General features: G+C 36.9%; 1 protein-coding gene across 1 annotated transcript in view; it reads left to right on the top strand.

Annotated features, from left to right (window-relative positions):
• CUBN (cubilin) overlaps nucleotides 1–17,784 on the top strand; it is a gene marked incomplete at its 5' end in the record, with an annotated part of 354,010 nt that overhangs the window by 249,302 nt on the left and 86,924 nt on the right. The window contains 8 exons of the mRNA XM_003410564.3: nucleotides 529–719; nucleotides 880–1,063; nucleotides 6,183–6,357; nucleotides 7,795–7,973; nucleotides 9,259–9,468; nucleotides 10,116–10,256; nucleotides 10,916–11,097; nucleotides 17,498–17,669. Of these exons, the coding sequence (XP_003410612.3) occupies nucleotides 529–719; nucleotides 880–1,063; nucleotides 6,183–6,357; nucleotides 7,795–7,973; nucleotides 9,259–9,468; nucleotides 10,116–10,256; nucleotides 10,916–11,097; nucleotides 17,498–17,669 (1,434 nt within the window). The remainder of the gene's footprint in view (nucleotides 1–528; nucleotides 720–879; nucleotides 1,064–6,182; nucleotides 6,358–7,794; nucleotides 7,974–9,258; nucleotides 9,469–10,115; nucleotides 10,257–10,915; nucleotides 11,098–17,497; nucleotides 17,670–17,784) is intronic.

Genomic DNA, 17,784 nt, shown 5'->3' with positions numbered 1-17,784 from the left:
AGTCTACTTGATGCACCTCTAATACTCCAAGCCTTGGCAGTGTTTTCTGACCTAGATTTGTCTTCTCCCACAAAATCATGTGGCTGGGTCCTTCATTTCATTCAGGCCTTCGTTCAAATGTTTCCCTGACATTAGCGTGGTCTTCCCTAACTTCCCCCAACAATACAGTGCCCTACTCCCCATGCACCACCCCTTGTTCTTCTTTAAAGAACTTATCACCATCTCACATGTTATATATTTGTTTAATGCATGTTTCCTCATCTATAAATTAGTAAGCTTCATGAGAGCAAGGAATTTGTTTTTATTGCTTACCTCGGTACTCCCAGATCTTAACGGATGTTTAGGGCACCCAATAGTGGGTGCACAATAGAAACTTGATATACTAATAATTTCCTACACTTTGTTGTAGTTAGTTTCAAACCACATTTCTATTGCCTATGCTTGGGAAATCCTCAAGAAAAACAATTAAGCATAAATATCTAGTGTTTATGTCATTGGAATTACCTCTCTTTGTCTTTTCTTATGAAGGTTGTGGTGGCTATTTGCATGCAGACAGAGGGGTTATTACATCCCCCATGTATCCTGAAGCCTACCCTCCCAGCCTCAACTGCTCTTGGCATGTTCTGGTTCAGAGTGGTCTGACCATTGCTGTCCATTTTGAACAGCCATTCCAGATTCCAAATGGTGATTCTTCTTGCAACCAGGGGGATTATTTGGTGGTAGGTCTTGTTCGCTACCCTTTCTCATTACTTTCTCTGCAGACTTGATTCAGAAAATGAAATGATAATTTTTTCCTCCTGGGACACAAATCGATAGGACTTTTTCATTTCATCTTTTACAACATGAAGTAATTTATGACATTTTAATTTGCCTTTCCAGCTAAAAAATGGACCTGATATTTATTCTCCACCCTTGGGACCCCATGGAGGAAATGGTCATTTTTGTGGTAGTCACCCCTCGTCTACTATGTTCACCTCGGATAATGAGATGTTTGCTCAGTTTATTTCTGATAATAGCAATGGAGGGCAAGGATTTAAGATCAAGTATGAAGCAAAGAGTTTGGGTGAGTATTTTCACTGAGATTAAAGTCTGTACTTTTCCTACAATTGTTTGGTTTACCTCATTTAAATAGATTTGAGAAAAAAAATTTGTAAAATTTTCTTTTTGAACTAAGAGTAAGAATGTTAATAAAAATAGCTACCTATTATCAAGCACCTACTATATTCTCGATATTTCAATGTCTCATCATGACTACTTTTTAAGGAAAGTATCATTATTCCCATTTTATAGATAAGTAAAATGAGGCTTAAACTTTTCCAAGGCCACATATGCAATGAGTGACCAAAGTGAAATTCTCCATGATTGTGAATTGAGCAGTTCTTAATGATCCCCTGAAATTCCTTAGACCTTCCCATTATAAAATGTATAATTGTAAGCTATTTTCAGTTACAGTAACATTGTAAGAATGCTAATTGCCTTGTTTTATAATCATTTTTATGCTTCCTTTTAGATGAACACGCAACCCTCTGATTTTATTAGTACCCACTTTATTATATATTATTGCAGTGATCTTAATTACCTTTACTTACATCTGATTGTAATTATATTTAATTCTGCTGTAATGATTTAATTCCCGTGACATTTATTTTTGTATAAAGCTTAATTAAGTAAATAAATAAGCATAGCTTAAGGAAAGGAAGTAGTGTCAGTAGAGAGCAATGTAAATAATAAATCTTTGCTTGTCTGCAAAGAAATTAATTAATATGGATTTCAAGATGATTCTATGACCTGAATCCCCAGTTCCTGAATATGTCTAAAATACATTAAAAAAAATTCTGTTGTTGATGTTGAGAATGTATGCAGCAAAACGTATATCAATTGAGCCATTTCGACATGTACAATTCAGTGACATTGATTACATGCTTCGAGTTGTGCAGCCATTCTCACTCTCTTTCTCTGAGTTGTTCCACCCTCATTAACATAAACTCACTGACCCCTAAAATTCTTACCTAATCTTTCGAGTTGCTTTGTTGCTTTAGTCCCGTATAGATAGTTCTTAAAAGAGCACAGTGCTCAAGACAGATTTTTTTTTTAGTAGTTTAACTAAACTATCGCTTTCTTTTAAAAAGATTCAGGTGGATGTTTTTGGTTTAAGTTCAAACTACATTGTAATCTAAGTGAAACCATGTATTTTATTACAAGTATGCAAAATATGAGAATTAAAATGTCAGCATAGTTTCTTCATTTTGGGAAAGGAGAAAAAAGAAAACTCTCTGCCAACTGACACAGAAAGTTGTTTAATAACTTGAATAGGCTCCATGACCATAGGGAATGTACTGTGTTACTTCCTAGTACACACTGCTCTTACATTTGGAAAGAACTTTTCAGAACACAGCTCTGTGAACATTAGCCCCATTACTTACTGGATATAAGTTTCTTCTCCCTTCCTAGCTCCACCCTGAGATTTACTGTTTTTTTTTTCGTTAACAGGCTGGATTCCACTGGGTACTGAGGCATTATCTGTAACAGAGTCTCATGTCCAGCGAGTTGACTTTGCTCCATCCCACATAACTCTACTTTTTAAATCTTTATCCATGATAGACTCAGTCTTGGTTTATATTTTTAAAGCCAACATTTACTGGTAATCCAGGTATATTAAGGATCTATTTCAAAGACTATGAGTCTTCTATTCCTTTGTGGACCCACTATTCATGCAACTATGGTTATGGCGACCATCTTCTCCTCACCTCTCTTAAAGCTTCTGACGGCCCTTAATATTAGACTTAAACAAAGGGCTTTTGATTTCAAAAGCTATTACTTGGCAGCACCAAACAGTATGATCACATCTTGTTTTCTTGTACATTGGGCAGCCATAAGTCTGAGCCAACTCGATGGCAAAGAACAACTTTCTAATTCAACCATTTCCCTTAACTACAGGAAGGCTTCTACTTCCCTATCTCTCTACCATATCTGCTTCTATGCCACTCCCATTTCTCAGCTTTCAACATACGTTTTTGTGAATAACTTTTGGCATTCAACTTGCCTATTTTCCATAACTTCTTTCTCCAGAGATGCTTTTTCAGTATAGTTGACTGAGATTTCTATGTCCCTATGCTAGATGCTTTTTATCCTCACCCTGATTAATTGGTTTATTAATTGTCAAACCATTACAAAGTGCTTCATACTGTGCAAGCTACCAAGTTCTGTCAAGGAGATAATGGCACAGTAGAGGAGACAGAGGAACGAAGAGACAATTAGAACATGGTAGAACAAGTGCTAGACAGAGGAGTTTATCCAGAGCTATTTAAATGTGTAAGAGAAACACCTAGCCCAAAGGATCAGAGAAGTCAGCCAGAGGAGGAAGATGAATAGAGACTTGTCAATCAGTGAAGAAAGGTTATAACAACACGTAAGGTCTCAATGGCATGAGATAGAAGTCAAAAGGAGGTAGATTTAATGGTAGTGAAGCAGGCAGAAATCATAATACTAAGGGTGGTAGATGCCATGATAAGGAGTCAGAATGTTAACCTGAAAGAAAGGGAGAACCATTAAAATATTTTATCAAAAGCATGAGTGACATGATCATTAGAAACATTAATTTGGCTGTAGCATTGAAAACATACTGGAAGGCGCAAGATTAAGGTATGGAGACAAGAAGAAAGTAATTCAGGAACTAATTATTAGGGGGCATAATAATAACTAAGACAGTGGCAGAAGGATGAAGAGAAGAGAACATATTCACAGATGTTATAAATGTGGCATTGAGTGAATTTGGAGGTCAGTTAGATTTGGGAGAGGAGAGAAGGAGCCATGGATGACCGCTATGTTTCTGACTAGGTGGATTCTTTCCTTCCACAAACATTTTTTGAGAACCTGCCTGGTGACAGGCTCTGTACTAGGTGTGGGGATATAGCAGTAAACAAATAAAATCTATGTCCTCAGGGAGCTTGATTTTATTGTCAAAACACAGATAATATACAAATAAAATACATATGTCATATGGTAAAATACGCTTATGAGAAAAAAGTAGGGAAGGTGATAGGGACTGTTAGTATTTGAGGGAGATGATACTGTCGCTCATTCACATATGGAACTCTGGATGTTAAGCAGATGATAAGATTAGTATTGGGTGTGTTCATTTCAAAATACCTGGATTACATCCTTTGGAAAAGTGAGTCTGAATGTCAGAAGAGGAATTCAGGCTGAATCTCTAAATATGGGAACCATTAGCAGACTGGTTGTTGTTTAAGTCATGAAGATGGATGACATTAATCAGAGAAATATTTAGAGCAAGAAGATGAAATGCCACAGAGGTATTCCTGGAAATCTCCAGAAATGTCAGGAAAGAGGCACCCAAAGACCAGAAGGGGAATAATGAAGCGGTAAAAGAAGAACAAGGAGAGCTTGGTGTCCAGGAAGCTAAAAGAAGAAATTGAAAGAAGGAAGATGTGGCCAACCATGATAAGTGCTGTGGGTATAAAATAAATATTATTAAAGTAGAGCTGCCCAATGTAGTTTCCAAGGATTGCCTGGTGGGTTCGAACTGCTGACCTTTTGGTTAACAGCAATAGCTCTTAACTACTACACCACCAGGGTTTCCGAAGAGTTACAGGAAAAGACTAAAAGGGTGTGAGGAATAGAGAGTGACTGTAAATTATATGACCATGTGAAATGTGGAATGTAAAAGGGAAAGAAGGGAGAAAAGGAGAGGAAGAGAGAGAGACAGTAAAAGCAGAGGAAGAGGAGAAGAGTTAAATAGAACATGGTCCCTGAGGAGATAGAGAACGGGAACCTGATCTAGAGATACAGGAAGACAATGTCTGAAAAAAAACAAAAGAGAGTAGAGATGCTGATGAATTTACTAAGGATATGCCGAAACCCGAAACAAACAACGTCCCCCCCCCGCCCCCCGCAAACTTCTTGTCTTGAGTTGATTCTGACTAATAGCAACCCAATAGACAGAGTAGAACTGCCCCACAGGGTTCCCAAGGAGCAGCTCGTGGATTCAAACTGCCCACCTTTTGGTTAGCAGCCATAGAAAAGGGGTAACAAATTGAGGGAGTTCTCATGTGATTTGCTTTCTTTCTGAAGTAGAAGTCAAAGTAGTGTGCTGAGAATCCAGAGGAAATGGGGAGAATACATAAAGCGTTTACGGAGCATAGCAGAGTTTCACATGGCTGTTGTAGTTTATATCAAAAGAAAGGAAGGAATGCCTCACAGTGTCGAGGTTAGAGAACATGTGTTTGTCGTGCCATCAATTTTCATGAATGGGTTGAATGGAGAACAATCACGATATTGGAATTTTGCACAGCAATTCTAAAGGAAAACAAGGGGTAAGGAAGTTGAAGGCAGTCAAGGGAATTTGAATTTAGGATTTCAGAGATGGAGGAGTTCTGGGTAATGACAAAATTCAGAATGTGACCATAAGTGGCTCGGCGAGAGCAGAAATAAATGTCACTAGAGTTTAGCGGATCAAGTATCTGTGAGGCTAAGTTATTGGACAGGTTAATTACACTGGCATTGTGAGTATACAGTTAACTTCTGCATGATTTGTTTGTTGATGTTTCCAATGAATGTTTGTTAATAAAAGGAAAGTATTTCTGTGTAATATTTTGGTCTTTCAGAAGAGAAATATAAAAGCTCCTTTATCTTCTTGCAAAAAAAAAAAAGACTAATAAATTATCTCATGCTGTTCATCTCCTATTCTTCAAATGCACCTATGTCCTGCAGAAACATAATGAACAAATGCCCGCAGAGGTGTGGGAATCTGCTTAGTCTTGTAAACATTTAAAGAGCAAGACTCTGCACCATCCTATTAAACTGAGCAATCAGTAGGATGTTAAAACTGCTAGGATACTTGCATGTTTATCTAAGCACACGTTAATGCTTCAAAGATGTTCTGTATGTACCGTGTGCCATAATCATTTTGTTGGCTTTAAAGAAGAGTGAAGTATCCAGTGAGAAAGAAGTATATTGTTTGGCAAATTAAAGAGTGATACATCTTCTGGTGGCTCCCTCAATAGCAGACTCAGAATTTATTTGCTTAAGAATAAGGACAATTCAAGATGAAAGGAAATTGAGATTGGAAATGGAGATAAATTGACTTAAAAAAAATGATGGCATCAGTGGACTGTGTCCTCCTTTACCAGATTGTAGATTGATTTAACTGTGCTTCCTGACAGCTTGCGGGGGCAATATTTATATCCGTGATGATGATTCTGCTGGATATGTAACCTCCCCCAACCACCCGAATAATTATCCCCAGCACGCTGATTGCGTTTGGATCCTATCTGCTCCTCCTGAAAAGAGCGTACAGCTACAGTTTGAAGACCAATTCTATATTGAAGCAACGCCCAAGTAGGTTACTTCCATTTAATTTTTCTCTTACCCAGAGTTACTATTTTTTAGCTGTCATGTCTCAGAATAATTTATTCCTTCTTTTCTCACCAGTATAGGTATAAAAAGCGCATAGGAAATCTAGGGATGAAGGGAAATGCTTAATGTCTGAAGCCTGAGAACTGTTGCCTGTCAGCCACTTTCCCATCAGCCGAGTAGATTAGGTGCACAGATATTGTCCCCGGTGACCCTCTGTACATCCTGCAGGAGACACTGAGGATGGTTGCTTGAGATTTATAATACCCATTTTTCCTCCCACAGGAAAAGTATAGTGTCTCCGCTAGAAGTGTATTTATTTGCCCAGTCTCATACTAAATGTCATAAATGATAAAATATCTGTTTAGCAAATGGGAATTTGTGTGATTTGACACCAGGGGTCACCAGTGTCAGAAAAAGGACTAAACCAAGTACAGTACAATTTCCCAATCTCTATTTAATAAAAGAGCCCTGGTGGCACAGTGGTTAAGTGCTTGGCTGCTAACCAAAAGGTTGGTGGTTGAAACCCACAGGCCACTCCTGGGGAGAAAAATGTGGCAATCTGCTTCCAGAAAGATTTACAGCCTTGGAAACCCTGTGGGGCAGTTCTACTCTGTCCTATAGGGTTGCTATGAATCAGAACTGATTTGAGAGCAACAAGTTAGGTGTTTTTTTGGTTGTATTTAATAAGAATTCTTAAAGCATTACAAACCATGGGATGGGATATGTCTTACTATGTTGAACACAAAAGGTAATTACACAGACTGACAAAAGCACATGTAGTTTTTCTTTTAACAAAAGTGTGTATACATTTGCATAAATACATGTATGGTACAAAACTTGGATACAGAGCTTTTCCTTACCATTGTGGGCACTGGATATAATAATATCTTTCTGCTCACTGAGTATTATTAGCTAATTGACTTGCTCATAAATATGGTTAAATACATGTTCGATTTTATGGACACCCGGAAAGTTCCAGCTGAGACTCTCCATTAGCCTGGGTGCAGAACTGCCAAGAGTTCATCTATGTCGTATGAAACGTAACAGATCATCATGTGAGACAAAGCACTTGTAGCTTTTTTTTTTTAATTCCTGGGAGGTAAATTGAGGATGACTTTTATATCTGTGAAATTAATACAAGATTATGGAAGGCCAATAAATATCCTTCCGTGTGGCACATGTAAAACCTATCTTTCTTGCGCTACTAAATAAGGAGTTTATTATCATTAGGAAAAATATTATATGGCATTCTAAAGACAAATGCAGCTTAAGCTGACTGTCATAGTATCTTATGCTACAGGAATGATTTAATAATGCCCTGAAAGAAAGTCATTGATGTCTTTATTATCAAAATGTGTCAAACCAATTGGCCTTATACATTAAAAAAAATACATTACACAGACTTTTTTCTCCCTTTAGCTGTACTTCCAATTACCTCGAGTTGCGGGATGGAGCTGATTCGAATGCACCAGTACTTTCCAAATTTTGTGGGACATCTCTGCCCAGCAGTCAGCTGTCCTCAGAAGAAGTCATGTACTTGAGATTCCGGTCTGATAACAGCCCCACTCACGTTGGATTCAAGGCTAAGTATTCCATAGGTAACAGCACTTTTCGTATTCATTAGGAAAGCAGGGTTAGAATGAATGTGTTAAGACATTTTTAAAAACCATACCTTTTTTAAAAAGAAATCTTTCTCTCTGAGGTCTATTTTGACGATAAACCAAAACAAAAAACAAAAAACAAAACCATTACCGTCAAGTCAATTCCGATTGATAGTGACCCTATAGTACAGGGTAGAAGTGCCCAATAGGGTTTCCAAGGAGCACCTGATGGGTTTCAACTGCTAATCTTTTGGTTAGCAGCCATAGCTCGCTGTAGCTCTTAACAACTGAGCTTCCAGTGCTCCTATTTTGATGATAGGAATAGATAACTAAGGAATGTAAGTGTTCAAAACCATAAAGTTGTCTCTTACTTTTAATTTTCACTTTCTTATTTTAAAACACTACTTTTACTAAACTTGAATATTTTGTATTTTTTCCTAACTTGTTTGTGAAAAACATTCAGTTAAATAAAATTTTCGTTTCTTCTTCTCTCCATCAAATATGTATTATATTACTTTATATAATAAAACAGTTTATTTAGTAGTCAAATAATGATATTTAGAGCAGTGACTATAAACTCCTCACCTTTAATAGAATAATAGCTTCACCACCCCCCACCAGAGGTCTCTAGTGCCAGATGAGTCACTGATAAAAAAACAAATGTGTCTTCTCAATGTTTTGACTTCTTTATTTTTAAAACTACCAAAAAACATGCATACTGAAAATTTGCTATAATGTAGTCTACAATGACACAGAATTTCGTATCTGGTTTGGACACTAACCAAATTTATTTATTACAGCAAAAACTAGAAAGCTTAATTGTAATAATATTTAACCTACACTGTAGGTCATTTTATATCCTGAGGCAAATTGCATATAGTTCAGTATAGCTGTTGCATTTGCTGATAAGAAAGAATTGATTCGCAGTTTTCAAGTTACTGCAGTAGAATGATTATTTGGTAGTTAAATTAGAAATGGCAGGGATCATTCCATCTGCTGAACTTAGACTCAGTTTTTAGAATCCTTCTCAACACAGCACACTAGGGAATTGGTTCTTAAAATGAAACCTACCTGTCACTGATAGGTCTCACATAGTGTCCCAAGTGAGTTAATGAGACTTTACAAAATATGCCACTCAATAGTCTTTCAGTCTTCCATTTCCCATCATTGGATTGGGCTTGTGATGTCATTTCTCTTTACATCAATGTTAGGTTTCAAATAATCTGTAATAGAATATTGCTTGTGTGTGTGTGTGTGTGTGTGTGTGTTTTTGTTTTTGCAGCCTTGTGTGGAGGAACAGTGACTGGGCAAAGTGGCATCATTGAAAGCATTGGATATCCAACACTTCCTTATAGAGACAATTTATTCTGTGAGTGGCATCTCCAGGGTCTCTCAGGACACTATTTCACCATCTATTTTGAAGACTTTAACCTTCAGAATTCCTCCAACTGTGAAAAAGACTTTGTGGAGATCTGGGAAAACCATATCTCTGGTCAGTGAAATGTTTGCTCTCTTTTGGAAGTGCTTATTTTCACATGTACTCATGCAGCCCCTGAAATTTCCTAACTTCCAAGAAAGGCAAAGGCATGTCGATTCTGTAGAGAAGTACAGACCAATAAGCTCTGGGTAGCACCAGCTCTTCTTGCCCTTGATTGCTACCCATAAACAATTGGTGGCCGTAGCCCTGGGGGGTCTATATATAGCTTATTCTGGAGACCACATTGTTAAAGCACTGAATTGGGAAGTCATTCTCTTCACACTGGTCCCTCCAGTGCCATATACAATTACAGGTACTCTAGAAGGTAAGGTAAGGAGAGGAAAGGGTAATGTACTCTAGCAATAACATGATGGACATTTGTCACTCTGTTGTCTCAGATTATTTCCTTAGCCAAATGAGCAAGGCTTTGTCATTGTACTTAGATGCCTTTCTCCTAATTGGTTGTAGTTTTGTTACACTTCTTCATGTATATGAAAATGTTTATTTTTATTCATATTGTCTTGCTTTTCTTGACAGAGCTTACCATTTCTTCATGGGAAGGGTCTGTGTTTTATTATTTTCTCCGTAAAGTATAGAACACCTCAAGAGAGGTTAAATTGATCACCCGAACATATACTTACTTAGTGATTTAATTCCCACAGGGCATGTATTGGGCAGATTCTGTGGAAACACCATTCCTGACAGCATTGACACTTCTGGCAATGTTGCTTTGGTCAAGTTTGTCACAGATGGCTCTCTTACTGCCTCAGGATTCAGATTGCGGTTTGAATCTAGCATGGATGGTAAGTTCATTGATTCATGTAAAAAAAAAAAAATTATTTAGTACCTGTATTGGCTAGATACTCTGCTAGGCACCAGTGTTAGAATAGTAGGAAGAAGAACCAAATATGTTTAGTGAAAACACAGACATTAATCAATTGGTCACACCAGTAAATGAGAAATTATTGTCATAAATTGTAATCAAAGAAAAGTAACTAGCACAATGAGAGGTGTCATGAGGGATGAGAGTTTTTTGGCAATACCCATCTTAAGAAAGCCAGTCCATGGGCCCTATAGTTTTTTCAGAATTGTATTTCCAAACACCCTGTCAAATTTAGATGAAATAAATATTTTGCCTCAAAAAATCAGGTGATTATTTTAGCCTCCCCCCACCCCCGGCTATAAAGATTGGTCTTTCATATTTCTTAGGACATGATGATAATTAAAATACTGTCAGTAGCTATCATTCATGGGTGCAAAGATGAATAGAGACAGGAAATAAATACAAATGTTCTCTAAAAAGTCCTCAGGTACACAGAGTAGTAAATAAATAGGAGCAATGATTTTATCTGCAGAATAATAAAAACAGAAAACCAAAACTTTAATTTTGAGAGCGTTCCATATAATAGTTGGGCTCATTTTGATTTGGTTGGAATTTTTCATGATTTTTTTCCCCCTTCAGAGTGTGGTGGGGATCTCCAGGGTCCTACTGGAACATTTACTTCTCCCAACTACCCGAACCCAAATCCTCACAGCAGGATCTGTGAGTGGAAAATTGCTGTGCAGGAAGGAAGGCGGATCACTCTAACTTTTAACAACCTGAGGCTGGAAGCTCATCCGTCCTGCAGCAACGAGCATGTGACAGTAAGAGTTCTGTGCACTTGGGGGAATTATATCCATTGTTTAAGCAGTTTATTGATCCATAAATCATAGTCAGAAAACTAGGTCAGGGATATTTCCATCCATGCAACTGTATCTCAAATTCTACGTCTTTCAGATCGAACAAAATCACAATAAACTGCTAAAATAATTTTGAAAGCAGGTTTAAGAAGTCTATCAATTGTTATTATAAATTCTGAAAGCAAATGATCATTGCATATGCCAAAACTGGGTAGAGGGAGAAAGGCAAAGCCATGGAATAGCACATAACTGAACTGGACCAGAGTCAAGCACAAGCCGCCACTGAAAATTTTAAGCAGGTAGATAGTCCTCTTGCTTAGTTATTGTTCTCTGTCAGGGTTACTGAGGGATTCTTCATGGGAGACGTCGGTTGCTTGCCTTCCATGTTTTCAGACTCAAATAATGTGAGATGTGCCCTTAGTATTCTTGGCTTATCTTAGCTAAATAAAGAAAATGAGGTCTATAATTGTGAAAATATACTGTTAACACACATGAACACACTTTGTCTTTTATCTAATACTAGAAACTATGGAACCTAGTGTGTTTCCTTTTATTTGAGAGCCAGGAAACTTTGGACTAAGCTTGTTTATTTTAAAGGAGCTTTTTTTAATATATATTATTGAATGAATATGTAGACAAGGAGGAAGTAATTAAACAACTAATTATTCCCATTATACCATATTTTGATGCATTTCCTTACTTTTTCTTGACAATGCATAATTTTATGTACACCCTCTCATCACTTATTGATGTGGTTAGTTTCCAAAGACCAGGTTGTCATGGGAAATCAATGTTATACAAAAGTTGAGAATGATCGCATCAGACCACAAAATGGAGGACAACTACATCATTACATAACTGCAAAATTATATCATTACATAACTGCCAAATTATATCATTACATAACTGCCAAGTTATATCATTACAGAACTGCCAAGCCACTGAGAATCATGGCCCAGCCAACTTGACACACAAACCTTAACCATCAAAGCCAGCATTACTCTCGCCTCACACCTCAGCATTTGTTACTGCCAGACATACATTGTTAATGCACAAAATTGTCAGATAGTAGATTTTTTACTACTGTCATAAATTTGAAATGTCAGTTTACAAGACAGTTGGTAAGTGTGGAGGAGGTATAGTTGTAATCATTGGTGTAAATGCATTTGTATACTCATTTTAGTCTACTTTTATGATCCTATATATATATAGTGAATGCTTACTGAACATGCAATATGGAGAGTTCAGAAAATAGAAAAATACTTGAAATTCTATACACTCATTATTAAAATTTTGATGTATAAACAGTTATTTTTTTCCTTTGAAATTGCTTACATAGTTGAGTTTATATTGAATATAATGATTATTAGGAATTTTAGCAGCAGAATATTTACATGCTCTACAGGAAAGATAATATGAAAAGTGCATAGTTTTAGAAGTCAAATAATAAAATAAAATTTATAGCAGCCACAACAAAATCAGAACCCAGTCTTACATACCTTCTCCCCATCCCTGAATTCTAGATGCCAAAGGCATTCACTTTGAACTCTTTTAACACTTTCTTCTGATATTTGTCATTATTTTGAAATAATATTCTTATTTCCTATACATTATTCATCAACATCTTGCTACAGGACATGAGGATTTAACTCTCTTCACAAACTACCCCCTGCGGCACCACAAAAATACATAGGAATGTTCATAGTTCACCATTTTCCCCAACTTCTTCACAAAGTACTTATGCCACAGGCTTTGTTTAAATTGTTATTTAGTGTTTACATTATTGTGATTGTGTAAACATCCTTCGCAACTAAGTCAGTAGTGTACCATGGTAACATTCGCTTTTGTTTTTCCAACAAATAATAATTGTGTCATTTTCACATATTCTTAGTTTTCTATGCATTTATAGCTAATTCTTCCTCACACCTTCCACCCAAAGTGTACAACTTCACCTTATATAATCAAGCACACCTATCAGTTCCATTTATTTTCCTTAGCAATATCCCTCCTTGAGCCTTTGTCCATCTCCTTCAAGCCTGATGCCAGCTGTCATTTTAGGATTTCCCTTCACCATCAAATTTGGAACTCCTTTCATCCCTCTCCTGGACTGGATACTTGGCTTTCTGATACCACTGTCGGTTAATTTACTCTTCTTGGTGAGACTTATGCTCTTGTAGCTCCCTAAGCAAGTGGACATGGGTCAAATTTTTTGAGAATATGTGTACTTGAAATTATGTTATTTTACCCTCATTATTTGTTGGTATTTTGACTGAATACAGAGGTCTGAGGTGAAGACATTATCCCTCTGAATTTTTAAGACATTAATTTCTTAGTTTTCAGTGTTGTTACATAGCCCTGGTTGGGCAGTGGTTAAGACTAAAAAAGGTCAGCAATTCAAATTCACAAGCCACTCCTTGGAAACCCTATGGGACAGTTCTACTCTGTTCTCTAGGGTCACTATGAGTCAGAATTGACTCAATGGCAATGGGTTTAATGTTATTTTCAGCATGATTCCTTATCTTTTGTCTTGAGTATGTTTTACTCTGTCTTTGTTTTACTCTGTAAGATTTAGGATCGTGTTCTTATCACTGGTTCTCTAAAATGTCTCAAGGATGTGTTTTTGTGTTGGTCTATTTTCACCCATTGTCCTGGGTACTCCTTGGTCTGTTCAGTGGGGAATCTCACATCCTTAAGTCTGAGATATTTTCTTGTATTATGTTTTTATAATTTCCTTTCCTATATTCTATTTCTGAAATTCCTTTTGATGGAATATTAGAGGTCCTGTTTTGATCCTCAAATTTTCCTTTTTTTTTTTTCATTTTTAATCTTTGTCTTTCTCCTCTAAAGAAAACTTTTAAATTTTAGCTTATGATTTTTCTCTTATATTTTTAAAAATATTTTATTTTCTTATTCTATAAATATTCTACCCATATAGCATTCCATTCATATTTTATGGGTAGAATATCTTCTTTTGTATCTTTGAATATATTAGTCATAACTTTGAAGTTTCCTGTTGCTTCTTTTGTGGTCAATTTCTTTCATATTTCTGTTATCTATTTATTTTGGTCTCTGCTTTTTCCATTAGACATTTCCCTGAAAGTTCTTGGATAGTCATTTATATCTAAGACTGAAATACTAAAAAGCTGATTGGCAGCTGTCATGGATTGAATCGCGTCCCCCCAAAATGTGTGTCAACTTGGCTAGGTTATGTTTCCCGGTATTGCATGGTAGTCCATCATTTTGTGATCGGATGTGATTTTCCTATGTGTTGTAAATCTGACCTCTGTGATGTTAATGAGGCAGGATTAGAGGCAGTTATCCTAATGGGTCAGGGCTCAATATACAAGATTAGGTTGTGTTTTAAGTCCATCTCTTTTAATATATAAAAGAGAGAATCCATCAGAGAAGGGGGACCTCATACCACCAAGAAATAAAAGCCAGGAGAATAGCATGTCCTTTGAATCTGGGGATCCTGCGCTGAGAAGCTCCTCAATGAGGGGAAGATTGATGACAAGGACCTCCCCCAGAGCTGACAGAGAAAGCTTTCTCTTGGAGCAGGCACCCTGAATTTGGACTTCCAGCCTCCTAGACTGTGAGAGAATAAATTTCTCTTTGTTAAAACCATCCACTAGAGAACTAAGACAGCAGCTTTGTGTGCATGGCTGGGGCTTATCAACCTCTGGGCTTCATGAGTGGCGACCATTTATTTGGGGAACCTGCAAATGTCATATCTAAAGGTCTTTTTTCTTGGAAAAATCAAGAACTGAAGTAAGGAATAAGCTTCAGGGTTAATTTCTTATTCTGAATCTTTAAATTATGTTCACGTTCCTTTTCTCTGAAATCTGTTCATAGATTCCAAGTTAGTTTCCTTTTCACTCTGCTCCGAACAAAGCTATGTGGATTGCTGTTGGTCCATCCTTTACTTGCAAACTTGTAAAAAACAAACAAGAAAAAAATAACTTTTCTAAAATCTTCAGGTGGAACAAGGGCAGCTGTAAGTGCACTGCTTCTAATCTAATCCCTTATCTAGCTGGACTGAGCATAAAATTCCGTCAGGCCTAGCTATCTATCTGACTCATTGCATGAATGAAGAAGACAAAAAACTATACTACTCGGTGTACACTATGACAAAAACTGTGTCTGACTTTTTTTCACTGCTTATAGAATATTTTAGAGCCTGTTCTGAGTCTCATATGCCTGCTTTCTACCCTCTTTTTTTTTTGGGACTTGTAGTTTTGAATACAAAAGAGAGTGGAGGATGAGAGTAGAAATAGCACTCTGATTGTTTCTAAAAGCAGAACTCCATGTGATAAATGAATGACTGCACAATTTTTAGTCCTTGTGATTCTAAGCTGGGGGCAGACATAAGAACAGGGACAAAGGCCATTGATTATGTTTCCAATATTTTCCATTAGTTTTGTAGTTACTGGCAGCACAGTGAAGTGTTTGGCTGCTAACCAAAAGGTTGGCAGTGTGAATCCACCAGCTGCTCCTTGGAAACCCTTTTGAGCAGTTCTACTGTGTCCTATAGGGTCGCTGTGAGTTGGAATCAACTTGAAGGCAATGGGTTTCTTTGGGTTGTAGTTACTAGTAAACCCTTTCAAATCTGGCCATGTGCTCCCCATTCCTATTTTCAGTGTCATTGAAATATTTCTTGTTTTCTGTTTCTTTTTGCGTTGTTTCATGGATTGGAATCAGAGGAATGATTTGAATCCCAATTCTTTTTTTTTATATATACGATTTTTTTTATTGTGCTTTAGATGAAGGTTTATAAAGCAAATTAGTTTCTCATTAAACAATTAATACACATATTGTTTTGTGACATTGGTTGCCAACTCCGCGATGTGTCAACCCTCTCCTCTTCTCTACCTTGGGTTCCCTATTTCCATTAGTACAGCTTTCCTGTCCCCTCCTGCCTTCTAGTCCTTGTTATGCTGGTGTTAGCCCATTTAGTCTCTTATACATGGTTGAACTACATGTGCTATTGTTTGTTTCATAACCCTGTCTAATCTTTGGCTGAAGGGCAAACCTCAAGAGTGACTTCAGTACTAAGTTAAAAGGTTGTCTGAGGGCCATACTCTTGGGGTTTCTCCAGTCTCTATCAGACCAGTAAGCCTGGTCTTTTTTTGTGAGTTTGAATTTTGTTCTACATTTTCTCCAGCTGTCTGGGCCCCCCATTGTCATCCCTGTCAGAGCAGTTGGTGGTGGTGAATCCCAGTTCTATTACTAGCCCTATAACTTGGGGAAGTTGATTATAAAAAGATTATTTAAAAAAATAATCTTCCTGAACTCTAGTGTCTTACTTTGGAAAACAGAAATAGTATTATATGCCCAAGAGGGTTGTGCTGATGGATGAGGTAGTCTGAGTGGGATGATAAACACAGTTTGGCATTTTGTCAGAGCTCAGTACAGGACAGGAAATGCTGTGTCTGGACTGTGTGTTAGGAGATACTTTAAACCAGAAGTCCCCACAGGGTTAAGTTTAATGATCAATCATATAGTAACTAAAAAAAGCTTTTATCTTTTGTTATTTACTCCACTCCCCTTGAGCATAGATCTTTGTGGTGCAGTCTGAGTGATTATCTCCTATTGTGAGAGATTCAAATCCCTTTCAGAAACAGGAATATCAATCAATATTTATTTAGTTACTCCTGGATTTTTTTTAACTGTAAAAAATGAGGTGTGTTAAAAATTCACCTTGGTTTTGTACAGCAGTAGAATAATACCTTGCCAATTATTATAATTATGTGCATAACTAGAGTTGCTGTTTAATATTTTGGAGTTAACAATACTCTAGTCCATTTTGTAAAAATGTAAATTGGTAGGAAAATTGTTTTGAACCCATAAATAATTAGGGAATAACTATTATATTTATAATGAGATTGATTTTTTAAAATTACTTTTCAAGCTATTTTGGAATATTTGAATTATTATGTACTTAAATTATCAGAGACCAGCATTTAAGCCTTCTTTCTAACTATCAAAGGTCGTAATGCATTATTAAGAAAAACTGCCTGTCAGTGAACTTTGTGAAATGAAAATGTAAGCATATTGGAATATCTCCTTTACATTTAGAACACGTTTTCCAGTTGCAAAGAATACAGCAGTTTTTCATTTGTCACTGTGTGGCAGAAGGGTATTACTGCAATACTTTCATTTTAGTGAAATGACCCTGAGGCCACACAATGTGCTCAGAGTAACTTAGTGGCTTGTAGCCCTGGGATAGGAGCCTAGGTTGTTAAGTAATTCATTTTAACTCAGGGTTTCCTTAGAAAGAAGTGGGTCTGGGCTGAGAATATCACCTCCTAGGAAATATTTAGTAAAATGGACTCTGTGTCTAAAGGTTAAACGATTTTTCCAACAGGTATTCAATGGTATCAGAAGTAACTCTCCCCAACTAGAGGAACTGTGTAGTAGTGTGAATGTAAGCGACCAGATAAAATCTTCAGGAAACACAATGAAAGTCGTTTTTTTCACTGATGGGTCCAGACCATATGGAGGTTTCATTGCTTCCTACACATCCAGTGAAGACGCAGGTAAGGGAGGATGCTATAAATATACCTTATTTTAATCCGATGCATTAAAGATGCCCTACAACTACTGCCCGCAGCACCAGAGCTTCCCATTTTCCCTTTAGTGATAAACATTGTA

The sequence above is a fragment of the Loxodonta africana genome, chromosome 4 (assembly GCF_030014295.1).
Source record: "Loxodonta africana isolate mLoxAfr1 chromosome 4, mLoxAfr1.hap2, whole genome shotgun sequence".
In the NCBI taxonomy this organism is placed as follows: domain Eukaryota; kingdom Metazoa; phylum Chordata; class Mammalia; order Proboscidea; family Elephantidae; genus Loxodonta; species Loxodonta africana.
This window is presented reverse-complemented; position numbering and strand designations above follow the sequence as displayed.